Raw genomic sequence first — 18,271 nt, 5'->3', positions numbered from 1 at the left:
AGACACAGGTGGGACACCAGCTGGTCCCAGGGGTCAGTTGCCTTCACTCCCCTTAGGAAAGTCCCCACTCGCCGGGTCCTGAAGCAGTCCTGTGGGCTAAGGCACTGGGCGGGGGTGTGAGTGAAGAGGCTGGGATGCTCCAGGAAAGAGCTAGTCCCTGAGGGCCACTGGGCCACCAAGTGGACGTGACCCTCCTGTGCTGGGTCAGGAGGGCAGTCTCAGGGTTAGCCTCGGGCTTCAGGGTTTCCCTAGCACCCTCCACCAAGCCCAAGGGCCGGACAAAGCCCGCACTGCCTGGTCAAGCAAACCTTCTTTGCAGGGTCTGGATGGGGGTAGACTGGGGTAGGGGCCACAGCGGGGCTCAGGGCAGGACAACAGGGCTGGGAGTTGTCACTGTATCTTCGGGTGGGGTTCTTCCATAATAAGGGTGTGGAAAAAGTGATCCCAAAATTTAGTGCTGATGCCAAATCCTAGAGAGGGAGACAAATGGGGAGAAGATGAAGCATTCTTGAAGGAGTCAATTTGCTCAGAAGGGAGCCTAGCTGGGGCTAGCACGTGGGGAAGATTTCAACATCGGTCCCCGATAGCCTTCCCAACTCTCAGGGCCATTCTGGCAGAAGTCAAGAGCAGGGTACCAGTGCTTCTAGACTCCCAAGGATACTGTTGGAATAACCCCAAATTTCTTATCTGCCCTGGCTTCCTGGGAGAGCCTGGCTGCTGCCTGCCTCCTCCTCTCTCTCCCTCACACTCCAGCCGCCTCCTTCTCTTTGAAGATGCCAAGTTCATTCCTGCTTCAAGGCTTCACACCTGTTGCTCCTGGGGTGCTCTTTCTCCAGACATTGGATGCTGGCTTCTCCTAATTCAGGTCTCAGCTCTAATGACGTCTCTGCAGTGACACCTTCCTGGACCACTTTAGCTAGCATTCTGCTGTCCAGCAGGGTAGCCACTAGCCCATGTGACTCCTGAGCACTGGAAATGTGGCCTGAGCTATGGAGGGACTAAATTCCCAATTTCATTTAATTTTAATTAACTTACATTTCAATGTAAAAAGCTATACTCGATTCAGTTACTGGAAAACTTTTAGGCACGTTTGGAGCAACTCATGTATGTGAATCTACTTTTTTGACTGTAAATTTTATAAACTCTAAATATGGATCAAGTATTTCCAATGAACATTTAGCCCTTGAACGGCGACGGGCTTGTAAGTGCAAGATACACACCGGATATTGAAGACTTAATAGAAGGAAAGAATGTAAAATTTCTCATTAACAATTTTTTTTTTTTTGGCCATGCCGCACGGCTTGAGGGATCCCAGTTCCCCAACCAGGGATCAAACCTGGGCCCACGGCAGGCCGAGTCCTCAGGCTGAAAGCACTGAGTCCTAACCACTGGGCCTCCAGGGAATTCCCAACAATTTTTATATTGATCACACATTGAAATGATAATATTTTGGTTGTATTAGGCTTAATAAACTACATTATTAAAACTAACTTCATTGGTTTAATTTTACTTGTTAATGTGGCTACTAGAAAATGTAAAATCCCATCTGTGACTCACATTCTATATTATTAAACAATGTGGGTCCCCTCCCCCGCTGACATGGTTTCTGTAACATCACTTTGCTTTATTTTCTTTGTGGCACTTTTCACTGCCTGAAATGGTCTTTGCTATTTACTGGTTTCCTTGTTTGTCTGTCTCTGCACAGCCCCCTGCCCCAGGGACGAGGATGGGAGTTCCACGCTTGCCTTGCTGACTGTGTATCCCCAGAACCGTGCCTGGCCCTGGCTAGAAGCTCACGGGTAGCTGTCACATAAGAAATGAACAAACGAGGAAGCGGGGAGGCACCGGCAGGTCCTCACCTGACTGCTGATTTGCAAAGTGGTGCTTGACATGGTAGGCCTTCAGGTTGTACAGGTAGGAGCCCTTGTGCGGGGAGCCGAAGTGCAGATAGTAGTGGATCATGTCGTAGATGACGTAGCCCAGGAGGCCCCCTGCAAACACAGTGCCCCCCACCGCCTCGGGCAGGATAAGCCGTAAGAACATGTAGAAGAAAGCTATCACCAGAGAGGCTGGCACAGGGGGGAAGACCAGGCGGGACTCATCGAAGGGTGCCTGTGGATGGAGGGGCTCATGTGTCAGGACGCAGCCCGGGGCCCCAGGGCCTGACTGTGGTCACACACAGCATGCCAGCCCAGAGGTGCTCCCATGGGGGATGGGGCGGAGCAGCCCAGACAGTCCAGGGAGGGTGTAGGCTTGGCACCCTCAGTGGTTTTGGGGAGGGTGGGCCACCAAGCCTAAAAGCTCTGGAGAGCCTGTCCCATCCCCAATTTCCAAGCCAGGATGGGACCTGGAAAACCGGCCAAGAAAACAGGGGTGGGTGTGATGTGGGCAGGATGCTCACAGAGCAGAGCCCCTCTTTATGCTCAAGAGGCCCCTGTGGCTCTGGAATTTGTTCGGTGCTAGAGAGGAGGCCCAACCCCCCACCCCAAGTACCAGGCGGGGCACCTGGACAAGGCCTGAGGGTGATGAAGGCGCACATGGTAGACGATCCTGGAAGTGTTAACAGGCAGGTCCCCCACCCCAGGTGGCCTTCTTTGTTCCAAGGGGGTGTTGTCACAGTGAACCAGACAACAAAAGAACCTAGTCTTTGGCTCTGGAGCTCCACAAGCCAAGGGCCTGGCAGACAGGTAAGATTTTAGAGACTGTGTGAGTATTCTGAGGAGAGACCCTCTCTGGGCTGAAAGAGGAGAGAGAGAAATCAGGTGACAGAGAAAGAGCAATATACTGATGTGGGCCTCCCTCCCCTTTGACCAGGAGCAACAGGACTTGCTGGCCATGTGCCAGAACACCAGCTCCAGGGCAAAGAAGGAAGGAAGGGAGGGGGGAGGATGGAGACCCTGGGACAGGCTGAGAACAGCACGGTGCAGGGACAGAGAAGCAGCAGGGGGACACAACTTCCTCTGGGCAGACCTGGCTTCCAATCCCAGCTGCTGGGACCATCATGTTGCCCTTGAGGAGCCCCATGGGGGGTGGATGGCTGAGAGCACAGACTCTGGATTCCACAGGGGACAACATCCAGGTGTGACCTTGGGTGAATTCCTTAGTTCCTTTATTTCCCCAAGCCTCAGTCTGCCAGTCTGTGGAATGGGGAGAACTGTAGCACCATCTTCAGAATGAAGCTCCACAAGGGCAGTGATTCTTGACTGTTTTGTTCAATGGTGTCTAGGACAGTGCCCAGCACATAGTGAGCACTTAAGTGAGCATTTACTGAATGAATGAATAAATGAAGGAATGAAGTTGCTGTGAGGATTAAAGTTGGACACACATGCTCACTAGTCTTTGGCAGGTTAGGACCCAGGCACACGCCCCTGATTTCCCCTCGCTCTCAACCTGACTCCCACCATGATGGGCAGCTCCCACGGGTGGGTCACAGTGGCAGGGACCCGGGTGAGAGCCTGCCCTGCTCACCTTGTGGTGCTGGCCGTGCATGACGAAGTGCAGCATGATGAGGTAAGAGCTGTCACTGGGGGGCTTCATGTGGAACAGGAAGCGGTGGATGAGGTACTCTACGAGGCTCCAGAGGAGCAGCCCCAGCATGAAGAGGGCCGGGAACGTGGACTCAGGCATGGCTACTGAGTACTCTGCAGAGGGGCAGGAGAGAGGCAAGGTCAGGGCAGACAGCCCCGGGGCACAGCAGTGCCTGGTAGCTCCAGAGGTCCTGTCTCAAGGCCCTGTCACCTTAGGAGCTGCTGCCCTCTGCCCAGCAGCTATGGGGCCCAGCCCCACTATTAGGGCCTTTGAATCAAAATGGGAAGGAGGCTGTGACGATCTATGTTGGGTTTAGGAGGAGTCCTCGCAGAGGACTATTGATGTGGGGTATTACATTGATTTCAGATGTTGAACCACCCTTGCATTCTGGAATAAATCCCATTTGGTGGTGGTGTATAATCCTTTAATGTGTTCTAGGATTCAGTTCTCTAGTGTTTTGTTGAGGATTGTTGCATCTATATTCGTCAGTGATATTAGTTTGTAGTTTTCTTTCTTGTGGTGTCTTTGTCTGGCTTTGGTATCAGAGTAAGATTTGGCTAGACATCTGAGATCTTCCTTAAAGGGACTGTAAGAGGAACAGCTATGGCCAGCACTGGACCTTTACCTGGTGCTATGGTCGGAACGTGTTCCCTCAAATTCATATGTTGAAACCTAACCCCCAAGGTGATGGGAGGTGATTAGGTCATGGAGTGAATAGGACTAATTCCCTTACAAAAGAGGCTTGAGAGAACTCTTCCGCTTTCTGCCATGTGAGGATACAATGAGTCTTTGACCTAGAAGAGGGCCCTCACCTGACCATGCTGACACCCTGATCTTGGACTTCCAGCCTCCAGAATCGTGAGCAATTAATTTCTGTTGTTTACAAGCCACCCAGTCTGTGATGTTTTGTTATAGCACCCTGAATGGACTAAGACAGCAGGAAAAAGTGACCTTGCCCCAGCAGCATGGAGGAGAGGGAGGGACGATCCTGATGAAGCCAGCAGAGCTGGGGGGCTATTGGTGGAAGATGTTAACCACCAGGGACTGGGGGGCCAGGAGGGCCAGGAAAACCCAAGGAGAGATAGGTTCAGGAACAATACTTAAAATCATGGCATATGAGGAAGATGTGAAAAACCTGAAGATGATTAGCCCGGAGACCAGAAGACTGGAGAGATGTAATTATCGTGAAGTGTGAGGTTCCCCACGCCCAGCCCTCGGCGGACAGCCTGCAGTCCTTCCGGCTCTCCTTTCTTTTCTCTACTTCATCCATTCTTTGACTTCACCGACACTTGAGCTTTTGTCACAGTTTTCTTCATGTCTATGCTCACCCTCTTAGTTCTACTTCTTTTCTCCACAAGCTATTGCTTTGGCTATACTTGCTCTCTCTTTTAAAAAAGAGCAGCTTTATTGAAATATAACTCACATATCTTACAATTCACCCATTTAAAGTGTACAGTTCAATGGTTTTTAGTACACTCAGAGTTGTACAACCATCACCACAATTTTAGAACATTTTTATCACCCCAGAAAGAAACCCTTTACCTATTAGCAGTCACTGTGCATTTCTTCCAACCCCTGCCATTTCCCAGAGCCAGGAATCCCCTAATCTACTTTCTGTCTATTGCATTTGCCTATTCTGGATATTTTGTATCAATGGACTCATACAGTATGTGGTCTTTTGTGACTGGCTTCTTTTAGTTACAATATTTTCAAGGTTCATACACGTTGTAGCACGTATCAGAACTTCATTCCTTTTTAAGGCTGAATAATATTCCTTATTAATATGGATGCACCACATATGTTCATCCACTCATCAGTGGATGGACAGCTGGGTTGTTTCTACTTTTTGGCTATTATGAATAATGCTGCTATGAACATTCATGTGTGATTTTTTGTGTGGACGTATGTTTTCAGTTGTCTTGGGTATATGCCTAGGAGTGGAATTGCCGGCACCTACTGCAACTACGTTTAGCTTTTGGGGAAACCACCAAACTGTTTTCTAAAGCTAGCCATTCTCTTTTGACCTCAGCTGCCCCCATGACCTCCCAAGCCGGGATCAGCACAAGAACCTATTTCTCCACTCCACACCCAAGCTGCTGAACACAGAGGAGACGTGTGTAGCCATGGGTCTGGCGCCTTCAACCTCAGCTAGACCTCAAACACTGCCTGGTGATCCTTTTATGTCTCCAGGTTCCGCTCCCTCCCCACTGCCCTCAAACATCCCCTGTTCCTTCCACCCAGCCTCCTACTTCACTGAGAAAAGACGCCTTGGGGTGGAAGAAAGGAAGGTGGGGGAGGACAGCTCCTTCACATCCGTCCACCTTCAACCACACCTGATTGTGCCCCAACCCTGAAACTTCCTTCTTGCTCCTCAGAGAAGAAGTGTGTACCCAGGTACCTGGGCACTGGATGGTGGCAATAATAATAATAATAATAATAGCAGCAGCAGATGTGTATTGAGGCACCTTTCATGCCAGGTGCCACTCAAGTGCTTTACATGGGTTACTTCACATTTCATCTCACTCCAGCCTCTCGAGGGAAGCACTGGCATTGCCCATGTGAGTGAGGATGTGGAATTACAGACAACTTACATTACTTGTCCAGCTCACCCCACTAGGTAGTGCACAGCCCTCAGGCTGCCTCCCCTCCGGCCCCTCCATCCCAACCAACCACTCTGGGCATCTTCAGCTTCTCCTCCACTGGCTCTTCTGCTCATCTTTAAGACTTCCCCATCATAGATGCAGTACCTTCAGAGCCAAACCTACTGAAAAGGTTGGCCAGACTCAAATCTACTTCACATCTTCCCATTCGCTCAAGTCCCTAAAGTCTGTCTTCTACAAAGAACTGCAAAGGCCATTTGTGATATATTTCTTGCCAGAGCGTGGTAATTGTTTTCAATTCGTCTCTAACTTGGCTGTAGCCTATGACATTGGTGACCACTCTATGTTTGAATCTGTAACCCCGTAAGTTCCCATTCTGAGGTTTATGAATACCCAGAGTCCTTGGTCGGATTTCAGAGTGAACCTATTGACATGGTATCCCAAACGATGCGTCTGTGTGCATCTTTCTGGGGGTTGAGTCCACAAATTTTCAGATTCTCAAAGGAACTGGAACCAGCAAGGTTTGAACACACAGCTCCACTCCCTGCCTGCTGGGATACTTGGCTTTTCTCCTCTTCTCTAGATGCCCTTTGTCAGGCTCCATCGTGGAAACTGCCTCTGTCCCCAGGGTCAAAACCTTGACCCTCCCCTCTTATATGCTCTCTGTTTGATCTAGGATGTCAGCCGCACCTGCCTGCTGACAAGCCCCAGATCTATGCCTCCAGCTCAGCCCTGGGCAGCCACTTGCTACTGGGCATCTCCATGCAGCTGTCCACAGCCCCGCCTCCAAGGTCAGCAGCTTCCAAATGAAGCCAATCATCTTCTCCTTCCTTCCTGCCCACCCTATCACCCCAGGCTGCACCTCAGTGGGGGGGTTAATGACTTCCACACATTACCTAAGGCTCAACTTATTCCTCTCTCCCGTGTCCAACATGTCACCAAGCTCTGCCAGCTGCCTCTCCTTAGTATCTTCTGGCAAAGTAAAAAAAAAGCCAGACACAAAAGACCACATAATGTAGGAGTCTATTTATATGGCATGTCCAGAATAGGCAAATGTAGAGAGACAGAAGTAGACTGGTGGTTGCCAGGGGCTGGATGAGGGGGGGAATGGGGAGCAGCAGCTCAGTGGGGATGGGGTTTCCTTTTGGGGTGATGAAAACCTTTTGGAACTAGACAAAAGTGGTGGTGGCACAACACTGTGAATGTACTAAATGCCACTGAATTGTTCTCTTCAGAATGGTTCAGTTTATGTTATATGTATCTCACTCAATTAAAAAAAAATCTCTTGGTTCAGTTCCCTGCTCTGACGCCCCCACTGCCTCATCACCCGGTGGCTGCATCAGCTTCCTACTCCAACTCTCTGCCCCTACATGTGTTAAAACCCTCCTGTGGTGCCTCGTTCTCTTTAGGTAAAGTCCAAACCCCTAGCCTGGCACTCGAGCTCCCTTGAGACCCAGCCCTGCCAGCCACATCCCTGCCTCATTGCCCCTGTATGGGGGCCAAACCGAACCACTTGTGGCTCCTGAGATGCCCACGTTCCCCACCCACACATATCTTTTCCTTCGCTGGAATTCCCTCTCTCTTCCTTACCCCACGTGTCTCCTCCTGTGAGAAGCCTCCGCAGACGCCCTTTGCCCCGACCTGGGCCGGGTTCGAGGCCTGCCACATCATCCTTTATCATGTTGAGCTATGGCTGCTGTTGTACTCATTTGTCCCCACCAGGCTGTGAGCATTTTACGGGCAGAGTGGGTATTTCGTTCTGTATCTCCTGTGCTTAGCACAGCAGGTGCTCAGACACTCGTGGGAGATTCAGGGGCCAGCCCAAGTCTCTCTGGAGGGCTGGACAAAGATGAGATTGGACCCGTACTGTTCTAAGAGCAGAACAGTGGCAGCCTCTGGTTGTGTTTAAGAAAGCACTTCTGAAGGACTGTGCCCAGTGTGAATGACCGCAGGAAACTAGTGAGTAAGGAGAGAGCCCAGGAAGGTGAGGAGGAGAGGTGGCTTTCCTACTCTTTGGACCAGATTCCAGGCCCAGGGCCATTCTGATAGACGGTTCCAAATGAGTCTCTAAGCTAAGGAAGGATTTTTCACACCTTGCCTGGAAAGTAACACACAATGCAGCTAAGGTGCAATCCCCAAAGGACCCAGCCAATCTTTCTCAAATCAGGTGTTGAGCTGGTCTGACATTTCTCATCAGTGGGGCCTGCTGTGTCCACATCTGGCATGAGACACTTGCCTGACAGCATTGCCTGTCAGTGGCCATCCAGCCCTGGCTGGGCTGCTCTGGTTGGCCAGGTCCCACTTTGAGGGAAGGCTGGACGCCTCTGGGGTCTTTCAGGACACCCTAGTGAAGTGCAGGGAGCCTGGGCTTTGGATTTGCAGACCTGGGTTCAGATCCCAGCTCTGTACCATCTACGTGTTTTCTCAACAGTAAAATATCCTACCACTTGTGAAGGGCTGTGGCTAAGACAGAGGGAATATAACACCTGATTATGTGATAAATATATATCTTATATATAAGATCTTATATATATCTTATATATATATAATATATATATTGTATATTAATACTTATCATAATAATATAATATGCCTCATATATAACAAGCAGCAACAACAATTTTTAAATATAATGAGTCAAAGTATATCTAAGTTCCACACAGTCCTCCTCGCGCTGTGTTTTCTCAGTTCTCCTTGCAGGGCAGGGCTCTGGAGGGTCCCTGGTTGGGGGAGAAGGAGTTTCCCAGCTCCCCCGCCCCCCTGCCCCAGAGTGCAGGAGCCCTTCCTCGCTGTGTAGCTGTCTTGTCAGCAGGGAAAGGACTGGACATACAGAAGCATTCCCTGGCCACAGACTTTGGTCTTGACCTTTGCTGGGGCTCCCACCACAATCGCATGGAGGCCTGAATCCTTGCCTAGGACGCTGCTCTGCACTCACTCTAATGCGCCTCCAGGAACTGTGCTGGGGGCCAGCCTGGATGTGCAGAAGCCCTCTGCTTTCCAAAGCATTTTCACACATGCACCTAGGAATTTCAGCCTTGCACTGGTGTCTCCGTGAAGCTTCCACTGTTCCCTGGCACCCTGAGTCTCCTGCATTTCCTTCAGTGCGCCCTTGGTCCAGCAGCTGTGCTGGGACCCTGCTGAGTTTCCACTCGCCTTGCTTTGTGGCTCTATTTTTTTCTGCCTGTGGCCTGTGCCTTGCCTGATGAGCTGCAGGTGAGGGAGGCGTGTGCGGCTCTCATGCCACCATCGCGGGCATCACGGTCACAGCCCCACTAACCCCCTACCCTAGACCTTTATTAGACAGCACGTTTCAGCTCTCTGCAGAGGCCTGTGGTTCTGATGAAGCGGTCAAATCACCCTCCCTGCCTCGCAGAAGAGTCCCTTCCTATAGGTCAAGTCTCCGCCCGCCTCCTCACCCCAGCATCACCCCCGTCGGCCCATCAGGCCGGAGCTGGTACCGAGTGGCATCTCTGGAGGAATCCTGCAAAGGGACCTGGGCCAAAGCTCTGGCATCCCGTTCCCCCTCCGGCCCCAGCCCTGGCGGCCCTGCCACTGTTGGTGATTGTTAGGGGAGCGCCCGGCAGACAGTGGGTGATTCAGTGAGCAGGCCGTCTCAGCAACAAGCCCTGTGCTGTGCCTAAGCTATTCAGCGTGGGCAGAAAAGGGTAACCTTGGCTCGAGGGGTACACACATTAACCCTTGGGGACCGGGAGCAGCCTGGGCTCTGGGGGACTTCCTGCAGCTGGCTCAGCCCTTCCCCATCCTGGACCAGGTGGGAAAACTGGGGCTCCCAGCACTGTGGCTGTGGCCCCTCTCATCTAAACCATTCAGCCCTCAACTTCTCCTCCTGGGGGAGGCGGGCAGGAGAGAGCCTCGGAGTGTGGAGAGAAGGAGCCTGTGTCTGGCAGAGACAGGGGTTCAGAGGCTCACAGTTCAGAACATGACCTGATCAGGAGAGGAAAGCCCACCTGAGCTATTCCCAGCACCCCTCTCCCACCTGTCCCCCTACCCGGCCTCTGTCTGAGCCATTTGCCATGGGCAAGCACTTCCCCAAGGCAGGTTCTGCCAGGACGGACAGATTACCTGGGCAGGTGGCACGCACCTGGAGACCAAAGGTAGGTGATGAACTTGGGAAGCGGGCTGGCAGAAGAGGCCCAAACCTGTGGCTGCCCTGAGAGACTCAGCCTCACAGGCTCTTTGGAAGTCACCCCATGTCAGCCCTTCTCTCTGTCCCCTGCCCGCCTGGGTGGCACCTAGCATCTACATCCTAGCCACGTGACCCTGAATTGCTCGCTTGACTTCCTGAGGTTCCATTTCCTTATCTCTAAAGGGGTGTACCTTTCTTGTGGGGCTGTTGGGAGGGTTAAATGAGATGGTCCCTGGAAAGCACCAGGCATGTGATAAGTGCTCAGTAGAGGTTAGTGGGTTGCTACTCTGCGTCAGGGCTTCTGCCGCCAGGCCTTTGCCCTGGGGGACATTCTAGGACACTCTGGGATCCTTCTCTCCCAGGCTCTAATCTGTGTTCTGTTCGAAAACCATTCCAAGTTCAGCTCTCTGCTGTGCCACCTGGTGAAATGACTTCATTTAGTTTCCTGACAAACAATCCCAGGTCACACTTTTTCTATTCTTAGACTCAGTGAGAAACCCCCGTCTTTATTGTTACACCACTTGATGAAATGATTTCATGTAGTGTCTGCTAATGTGTGGCTGGTTGTTTTTTAAAACTCACTTTGTGGAGGGTGGGGAGGTCTGACATTTCTTTTGGAAGAATATTTCTACAGATAGACCTCATTTTAAAACCTTTGTGATATGGCTTACGGTTCTACGTTCTCAGAAACTCAGGACCAGGGAGAGCACCAAGGTCTCTGGCCTTCAGGAGCCACGGGAGCAATTGAGGAAGGACCCGACATTACCTGTGGTGAAGGACGTGAAGAGTCGGACGTTGCCCTGGGCGAGGGTTCGGTAGTAGGACCAACTGAGATACAGCATCAGGGGAACCCAGATGATGGGGACGCTGTACCTGCAGGAAGGTCGTCAGGGTGAGAGATATACATGCACAGAAGCTCGCCAGGGTCCAACTTCCCTAGAGACACACCTCTCAACTAGAGGGGGATGAGATGATACCAAAGCATGTGCACAAAGCATATGGAGACCTGCGGTCCAGGGGACACTGATGTTGGGGGGTGGGGAGGGGAGGAGGAGAAAAGAAGAGAGAAGCTGTGAGTCTGTCTCAGTCTCTGAGATGAAGTACTGGCAGGAAAAAAAAAAAAAGAGCCCCTCTGGCTAGCAGTGCAGCTAGATAGGTGCTGACCTCTTGTGGCAGAGGGGCTAATTGCAGGCAAAATAGTCCACCATGGGCAGGGAAGGCTAGAAACCCCTCACAGGAGTCTGGAGTAGAACAGGAGTGACATTCAAAGTGGTTTCTGGCTACATGTTGGATTGTCACTCAGTGGACAAAATCATGCCTATGAATGGATTATGCCTATGGCATGTTCCACTATCGCCAAGAGCTTACGGTACAGTTCTGGGCTCCAGGGAGGGATCCATTTGCCCCTTCCCCTTTGCATCTGACTGGCACCATCAGGAGAGAGGGATAGCCCACCATGGTCTGAGAGCAGGGCTCACCAGACAGTCTTGCTGAGGGCCTCGACGAGATCTGAGTGGAAGAGGCGGATGGGCCTGGACACCGGCTGGTGGACCCACTCATCGTACTTCTCTCCCAAGTGGCCTACCTGCCACAGGAGGGGCTTCCGCCAGTCTACCAGGTCCTGCAAGAGATAAAGTCAAGTGGACACTTGAAGTTCACACCTGTGCACATTCGTTCTCCCACCTCCTGGTTACAGCATCCTACTCCCCAGCCCCACCTCAGCTTATGTGGTCTGTATGGAGCTACCAACCCTCCTGCTTCAGTGCTTGGGGACTAACAGTTCATCCCAACCCGAGGGCCACAGAAATGGGATCCAGGATAGGCCCATGGCCTAAGCTGGTTCAATGAGCCATCGGACAACCCTCTCCTCTTGCTGGGATTGCTAGGTTGGCAGGGCATGACCCTGGAGTTGCCAGTGAAGGCTGCCTGAGGATGAAGTCAACACAGAGGATGGCCAAGCCAGGAGCTGGAGATACTGAATCCTGGTGATGACATCTGAGTGCCCAGATTCAGCCATGCATGAAGCTTGAAGTCTTAACCAGGATTCTTTAGGTATAGGAACCAATACATTCTGTACTAGGAATCAAGTAGGCCCTTTCTCCTCCAACAAGGGCTTTCTTCTTTTTTTCTGTGGCTGCACTGGGTCTTCGTTGCTGTGCACAGGCTTTTCTCTAGTTGCGGCGAGTGGGGGCTATTCTTCATTGCAGTGCGTGGGCTTCTCATTGCGGTGGCTTCTCTTGTTGTGGAGCACAGGCTCTAGGGGTGCGGGCTTCAGTAGTTGCAGCACGCAGGCCCCAGAGCACGAGGGCTTCAGTAGTTGTGGTGTGCGGGCTCAGTGGTTGCAACTCACAGGCTCTAGAGTACGCACTCACTAGTTGGTGGCGCATGGGCTTAGTTGCCTCGAGGCATGTGGGATCTTCTCAGACCAGGGATCGAACCCATGTTCCCTGCATTAGCAGATTCTTTTTTTTTTCTTTAATTTATTTATGTATTTTTATTTATTTATTTTTGGCTGCGTTGGGTCTTTGTTGCTGTGCGTGGGCTTTCTCTAGTTGCTGCGAGGAGGGGCTACTCTTCGTTGTGGTGCATGGGCTTCTCATTGCGGTGGCTTCTCTTGTTGCAGAGCATGGCCTCTAGGCACGTGGGCTTCAGTAGTTGTAGCACACGGGCTCAGCAGTTGTGGCATGCAGGCTCTAGAGCGCAGGCTCAGTAGTTGTGGTGCACAGGCTCAGTTGCTCTGCGGCATGTGGGATCTTCCTGGGCCAGGGCTCGAACCTGTTTCTCCTGCACTGGCAGGTGGATTCTTAACCATTGCCCCACCAGGGAAGTCCAAGGGCTTTCTTCTTAGTGGTGGCCTGTGTAATTCATTCATTCACCCATTCAAACAATCATTCGTTCAGCACTTTGCTTGAGATATATCTATATTTCTATGTTAGTTGCTGGGAAGAATAAACAACAATGTAAGAGACCATCTTTGCTTCACATAGCTTAGTGCTGAAGCACAGTTCAGACTCTAGAGACAGGCTCTATCACTTACTGTGTGACCTTGGGGAAATTACTTGACCTCTCTGAGCCCCAGTTTACCTAGCTATGAAATGAAAGTAATAATAATGGTGCCCACATAAAGTACTCAGCAAGGTGAGACATGCCAGGCAAGATAATTTAATGGTGATGCAGGCAGGCTGAGGTTGGGAGGCAGAATGATTGGTACAAATGCCCGGGTCTAGGGTAGGAGAGGAGGGCTTTGCACAGAACCTAGGGTTTGGGATAAGTTCATACAATATGGAATACTTGGGAAGGGGGAGAAGGGAAAGGAGGTGGGGAGGGAGTATGGGCATAGATGTGGAGTTGAGAATGACTGTGGCCCATTTGATTCCTTGACATTGGTCTGTGGGGCAGTAGAAAGAGATCTGCTGAGGGCTTTAGATGACAGAACACCCAGTATCAGGCCCAGGAGTTGTCACTTCATCTTCCAGGCTGGCTGTCTCCAAGGTAGGGATGTATGTGTACCCCAGGGATACTCACAGGCTGATCCCCAGAGGTGAGGAGAAAATATTAGAGACTCTTTTTGATATATTTCTTTCATATATAAACCATATTGAATGTTTTCTAATGTACATAATACAAGAGTACATTAGCTCACACAAATAATTTGTAGATAATTTAAATGGACATATAATGGAGAATGTGCTCAAAATGTTTTTAATAGGGATGCAAGGTCAAAAAAGTTTGGAGGCTGCAGAAGCCCTTGAAGACAATGGGAAGTCCTTGAAGATTTCTGATGAGTCGGTGTATTGAAGATTAATCTAGACCAAAATCAGTAAAGAAAAATAACCTTGGAGTCAGGTGACCACCTTCAAAGCCTGACTCTGCCTTTTATCAGCTGTGGGATCCTGGGCAAGTGCCTTTACCTGTCAGAGCCTCTCGGCTCTCTCGTCTGTAAAGCCGGGTGTGCCTGGACCCACCACCCACAATAGGAGAGAGGGCACCATGTGCCCAGTGTTTGGTGCTCAGTGGGTGTCAATGAACGTCCAATGCAGGGCATTCGGCGGCCACTGCAGGTGCCAGGGGCGTGGTGTCAGGAAAGGAATGGAGAAGAGCAAGGGATGGATATGGAGGAAGAGCACTGAAGCCTGGGAGAAAAAATCAATCGTGATTCAGAAACCCACCTGCCTGCAGCCCCAGCTGGAACCTCATCCTTGCACTGGCCTCCATGCCAAAGCTGGCTCAGCCCCAGCAGGGCTCCCAGCCCTACCAGAGGTGAAGCTAGCCCTGCCATCACAGCCTTGGAGCAGTGGGCTGGAGGTCTCGGGGCAAGTGGGGAAGGTCACCGAGCACTCTCTCTGTGCCGGCGACCAAAGGGAAAGGCCCAAAGATAATTGTGGTTCCTGCCATGTGAACTTGGCAGGTCCCAGGTGCTGACTGCCTTCATGCCTCTCAGGCTGGAAGATGACCCAGGTCAGCCTGGAGCCATCCCATCCAGCACCAATTAAACCAGGTAATCATACAAACCCCACCTGGTCGTTGCGCTCCTCCTGGCCCCATCCCAGTCTCTCCTTGACTTCATCCTTTGGGTCTAGCAGCAAACGGATTACTGGATGCAGGCTGAGTCATTCATCCCATTCCTCTGCCTCAGGTCTCTACACACACACACACACACACACACACACACACACACACACACACGCACGCGCACACACACACACACACAAACTGGAGGAACCAGGTAGTGGCCTGTATTCACATCTTATCTTGAAACAGCCTGCAGAGCCTCACCTCAGAAGAAGCTCAGCCAGGATCACGGTGAGAGCCTGAGGCTTTGTCCCAGATGCAACAACACTGAGGGCTAAGAGTCACAGAGCACTGGTTATGTGCTAAGCATGTTTCTAAACACCTGACGTGAGTTAAATCCTGTGATCCTCACTGTACCCATAACTAGGTGGATACTTTTACTGTTGTCGTTTGCAGATGAGGAAACTGAAGGTGAGTAACTTGTCCAAGGCTGCCCAGTTAAGACATTTTTGATGAATTGGCCCCTTCATTATTGGGATAGTCCCTGGTAACACTCCTTGTCCTGAAGTCCACTTTGTCTGATTTTAGCAAGGCTTCCTTATACTTGGTGTTTGCATGGTCTTTCTTTCCCCACCCTTTTACTTTCACCTTGCACATGCCTTTAAATAAATTTATTTATTTATTTATTTATTTATTTATTTATTTATTTATTTATTTACGGTACGTGGGCCTCTCTCTGTTGTGGCCTCTCCCGTTGCGGAGCACAGGCTCCGGACGTGCAGGCTCAGCGGCCATAGCTCATGGGCCGGGGCACAAACCCGCGTCCCCTGCATCGGCAGGTGGACTCTCAACCACTGCGCCACCAGGGAAGCCCATGCCTTTAAATTTAAAGTGCATCTCTTGCAGACAGTGTATAGTTGGGTCTTGCTTTTCTATCTAGTCAGACACTCTCTGGCTTTTAATTGGAGTATTCAGTCCATTTACATTTAATGTTGTCTTGCTCTTTGCTTTCTCTGTTCTTCCCTTCTTGACTTGTTTGTGTTGATCAAGAATTTAAAATATTCTATATTATCTGCTCTGTTGGCATTTTAGCTATGCCTTTTTGTATATTTCTTATTTGCTGTTCAAAGGATGATAATATGCATCCATAGCTTATCACCATCTATCTCAAGTGAAAGCCCTGGTTTTTACGTGTTCCACTTTTGCATGTTACACACGACACTTAATTCAGACTCAGCTACCTTAGACAAGGAACGTTTCCAGCTGTGGCACAGGTATGTGAACAGGCAGGCCTCTCTGTCAGCCAAGCAGTGGTTTGGGAAATTTTTTTCTGTTGATCCGTTTTGCCCTTATTTTGTAAAGTGAACAGAAAACAGCATGGGATTCATAAGCTTGATTCAGTTGAGACCCAGGAGGAAACGTCTAGGTCTAGCACCAAGCAGGGACTCCAGACTGAATCTAACACGCTGTTGCGAAGGGAACAGAACAGACGGACAGAGAATGTATGGAGAAGCTGGAGTCAGATGGCCGGAGAGCTGCTTGTTTACAGGCATGATGGAAACAGAGCCAGCCTCTCCCCCCAGACACAAGCGTCTCTCATTTGATGGCCTGTTGCCCACTGGATCTTTGGACGTGACTTGGGTTCCTCCCTGGCTAGACCAGTGGGCACTGGCCACTGTACAAAGGGCGGACTTGCTGTCTTGAGTTGGTCCCAAGGGTCCTCTGACCTGCTGTCTGGCCTTGGAGGGCCTGGAACCTGGGCTCTGTGTCTAGCCCCCCGTGCATTTCTGCAAGGTAGCCCTCATTGGTGCCCAGGAAGGGCCACTTCACCCTGGGGGATGAAGGACCACGGCGGAGGAATCCCAAGAAGGCTCACTTTCCTGTCTGCAAAATCCCCCTCAGTCCTCAAAGGCTGACACCTGCACTCACCCCGCTGGCAGTCCTGCTATTCTAGGGGCAGTAAAGCTACCCTTCCACATTAAGTGTAGAAATCCAGCTTGGCTGACTTCCTCCCCACTTTGAGAAGGAGGACACTGAGGCCCAGAGGGGTTAGGTGACTCTGCAGATAGGGTTGGTTGGTTCTGTAGTAGGAGCCTCCCTTCCCGCCTCCCCCAAGCTCGTAACATCCTCCACACAATCTCCCAGGAGCTGGGACATTCACCATGGGCTCCACCCTGGTTTAGACAGTACATGCACACACAGGGTGTCTCTTCTCAATTCTCTTCCAGTCCTGCTCACTGATGAGAAAGTCTCAGGTGGGTGCTAATTCAACACTTCTCGCTTGCTGGTCACTTCCAACATGGCAACTGGCTGAGAAGGGAGGATGGCAAGAGATGATGGCTCGGATCCAATGAGGTGGGAAGGGACTCAGGATAAATTTCACTTCCTACTCTACCTGGCCGGGACCCCTGGGCCCCTTAACCCTCCCACATAAATGGCTCTCTTCCTCCAGAGCTGGGGCCTGCTCCTGGCCTTCTCCCACCCTACTTCCTAAGGCTCAGGGAAGACAGGGAAGGCGTCAGCAAAGGTCTGCGGGACTCGGAAGGAGGCTGGGTGGGGTAAGGAGGGGGGAACAGGCCACTGATCACGCCTCCAGTTCCCAGGCATCTGGGGGTTTCCGTTGCTACCCTCACGATAGCAAATCCTCCTTTTACAGCTGTGGAACCTGATGCTCAGAGAGGGCAAGTGATTCACTCAGGGTCACCCAGCTAAAGCCAGACCGCATGGATGAGGGTGAGGATACGTCCAGAAACTGCTCTTGAGTGCACTTGTTGAGGGTGGTGGCGGGGGGGCGGGCTTGAGTGAACTCAAAGACCCAGAGCCACAGGCCAAGTCCCAGGGAGCACACGTGTAAGTCGTCTAAGTCGGGGTGAGTTTGGCCCAAACACCTGGTGTCCCATTCCCCTCCCCCAGGCAGCTCTATCCCTGCCCTAACGGGAGGGAGGGGGAGGGAGTCTCCCCAGGCTATGCCAGGAATGCAGCTGCAGCAGGGCCAGCGGGGGAAAAGGGCAGCCTGCTGCCCAGAGGGTGGGTGGAAGGGCGCTGCCAGGGTGGGGCAGGGGCCTCTTTTCTCGCCCCACCCATTCTCCAGAGGCCCCTCCTCCTGGGCAGCACAGGGGCCAGGTGGCCCATAACTCTTTCCAGGGGCAGCCCCAGCTCAGGAGTGGGAAGCTGCTCATCCCCAGACAGGGCGAGGGGCAAATGTGGGGAGAGGGGCAGCTGCTCTCTGTCAGCAGCTCCTCCCACCACCGCAGCTGTGAGCCGAGGCGACTGCTGAAAGAAATGTGTACCCAAACCCCAGAGCTCACAGCTCTAGGGCAGCTTCCTGGGCCAGGGAGGTGGGGGAGGGGCTTCCAACCAGCAGGAGCGGGGGCGGGGCGGGGGGCGGAGCTGGGGCGGGGGGCGGGGCGGGGCGGGGGCGGGGCCCGTGAAGGACGAGAATTCCAGCCACTCTTTCTGCATCCTTGTAACAGGCCCCTGGGCT

The 18,271-nt window shown here is 51.7% G+C and overlaps 1 protein-coding gene across 1 annotated transcript in view; it reads right to left on the bottom strand.

Annotated features, from left to right (window-relative positions):
* Positions 1–390: 390 nt before the first annotated feature.
* The window catches only part of FA2H (fatty acid 2-hydroxylase), a gene marked incomplete at its 3' end in the record, with an annotated part of 53,249 nt that continues 35,368 nt past the window's right edge, over positions 391–18,271 (bottom strand). The window contains exons 3-7 of the mRNA XM_079723496.1: positions 11,754–11,896; positions 11,042–11,148; positions 3,469–3,641; positions 1,860–2,112; positions 391–470 (exon numbers count right to left, since the gene is read on the bottom strand). Of these exons, the coding sequence (XP_079579622.1) occupies positions 391–470; positions 1,860–2,112; positions 3,469–3,641; positions 11,042–11,148; positions 11,754–11,896 (756 nt within the window). The remainder of the gene's footprint in view (positions 471–1,859; positions 2,113–3,468; positions 3,642–11,041; positions 11,149–11,753; positions 11,897–18,271) is intronic.

The sequence above is a fragment of the Hyperoodon ampullatus genome, assembly GCF_949752795.1.
Source record: "Hyperoodon ampullatus genome assembly, chromosome: 18".
NCBI classification, from domain to species: Eukaryota; Metazoa; Chordata; class Mammalia; order Artiodactyla; family Ziphiidae; genus Hyperoodon; species Hyperoodon ampullatus.
Note: the sequence above shows the minus strand (reverse complement) of the source record. Positions and strands in the feature narration are given on the sequence as shown.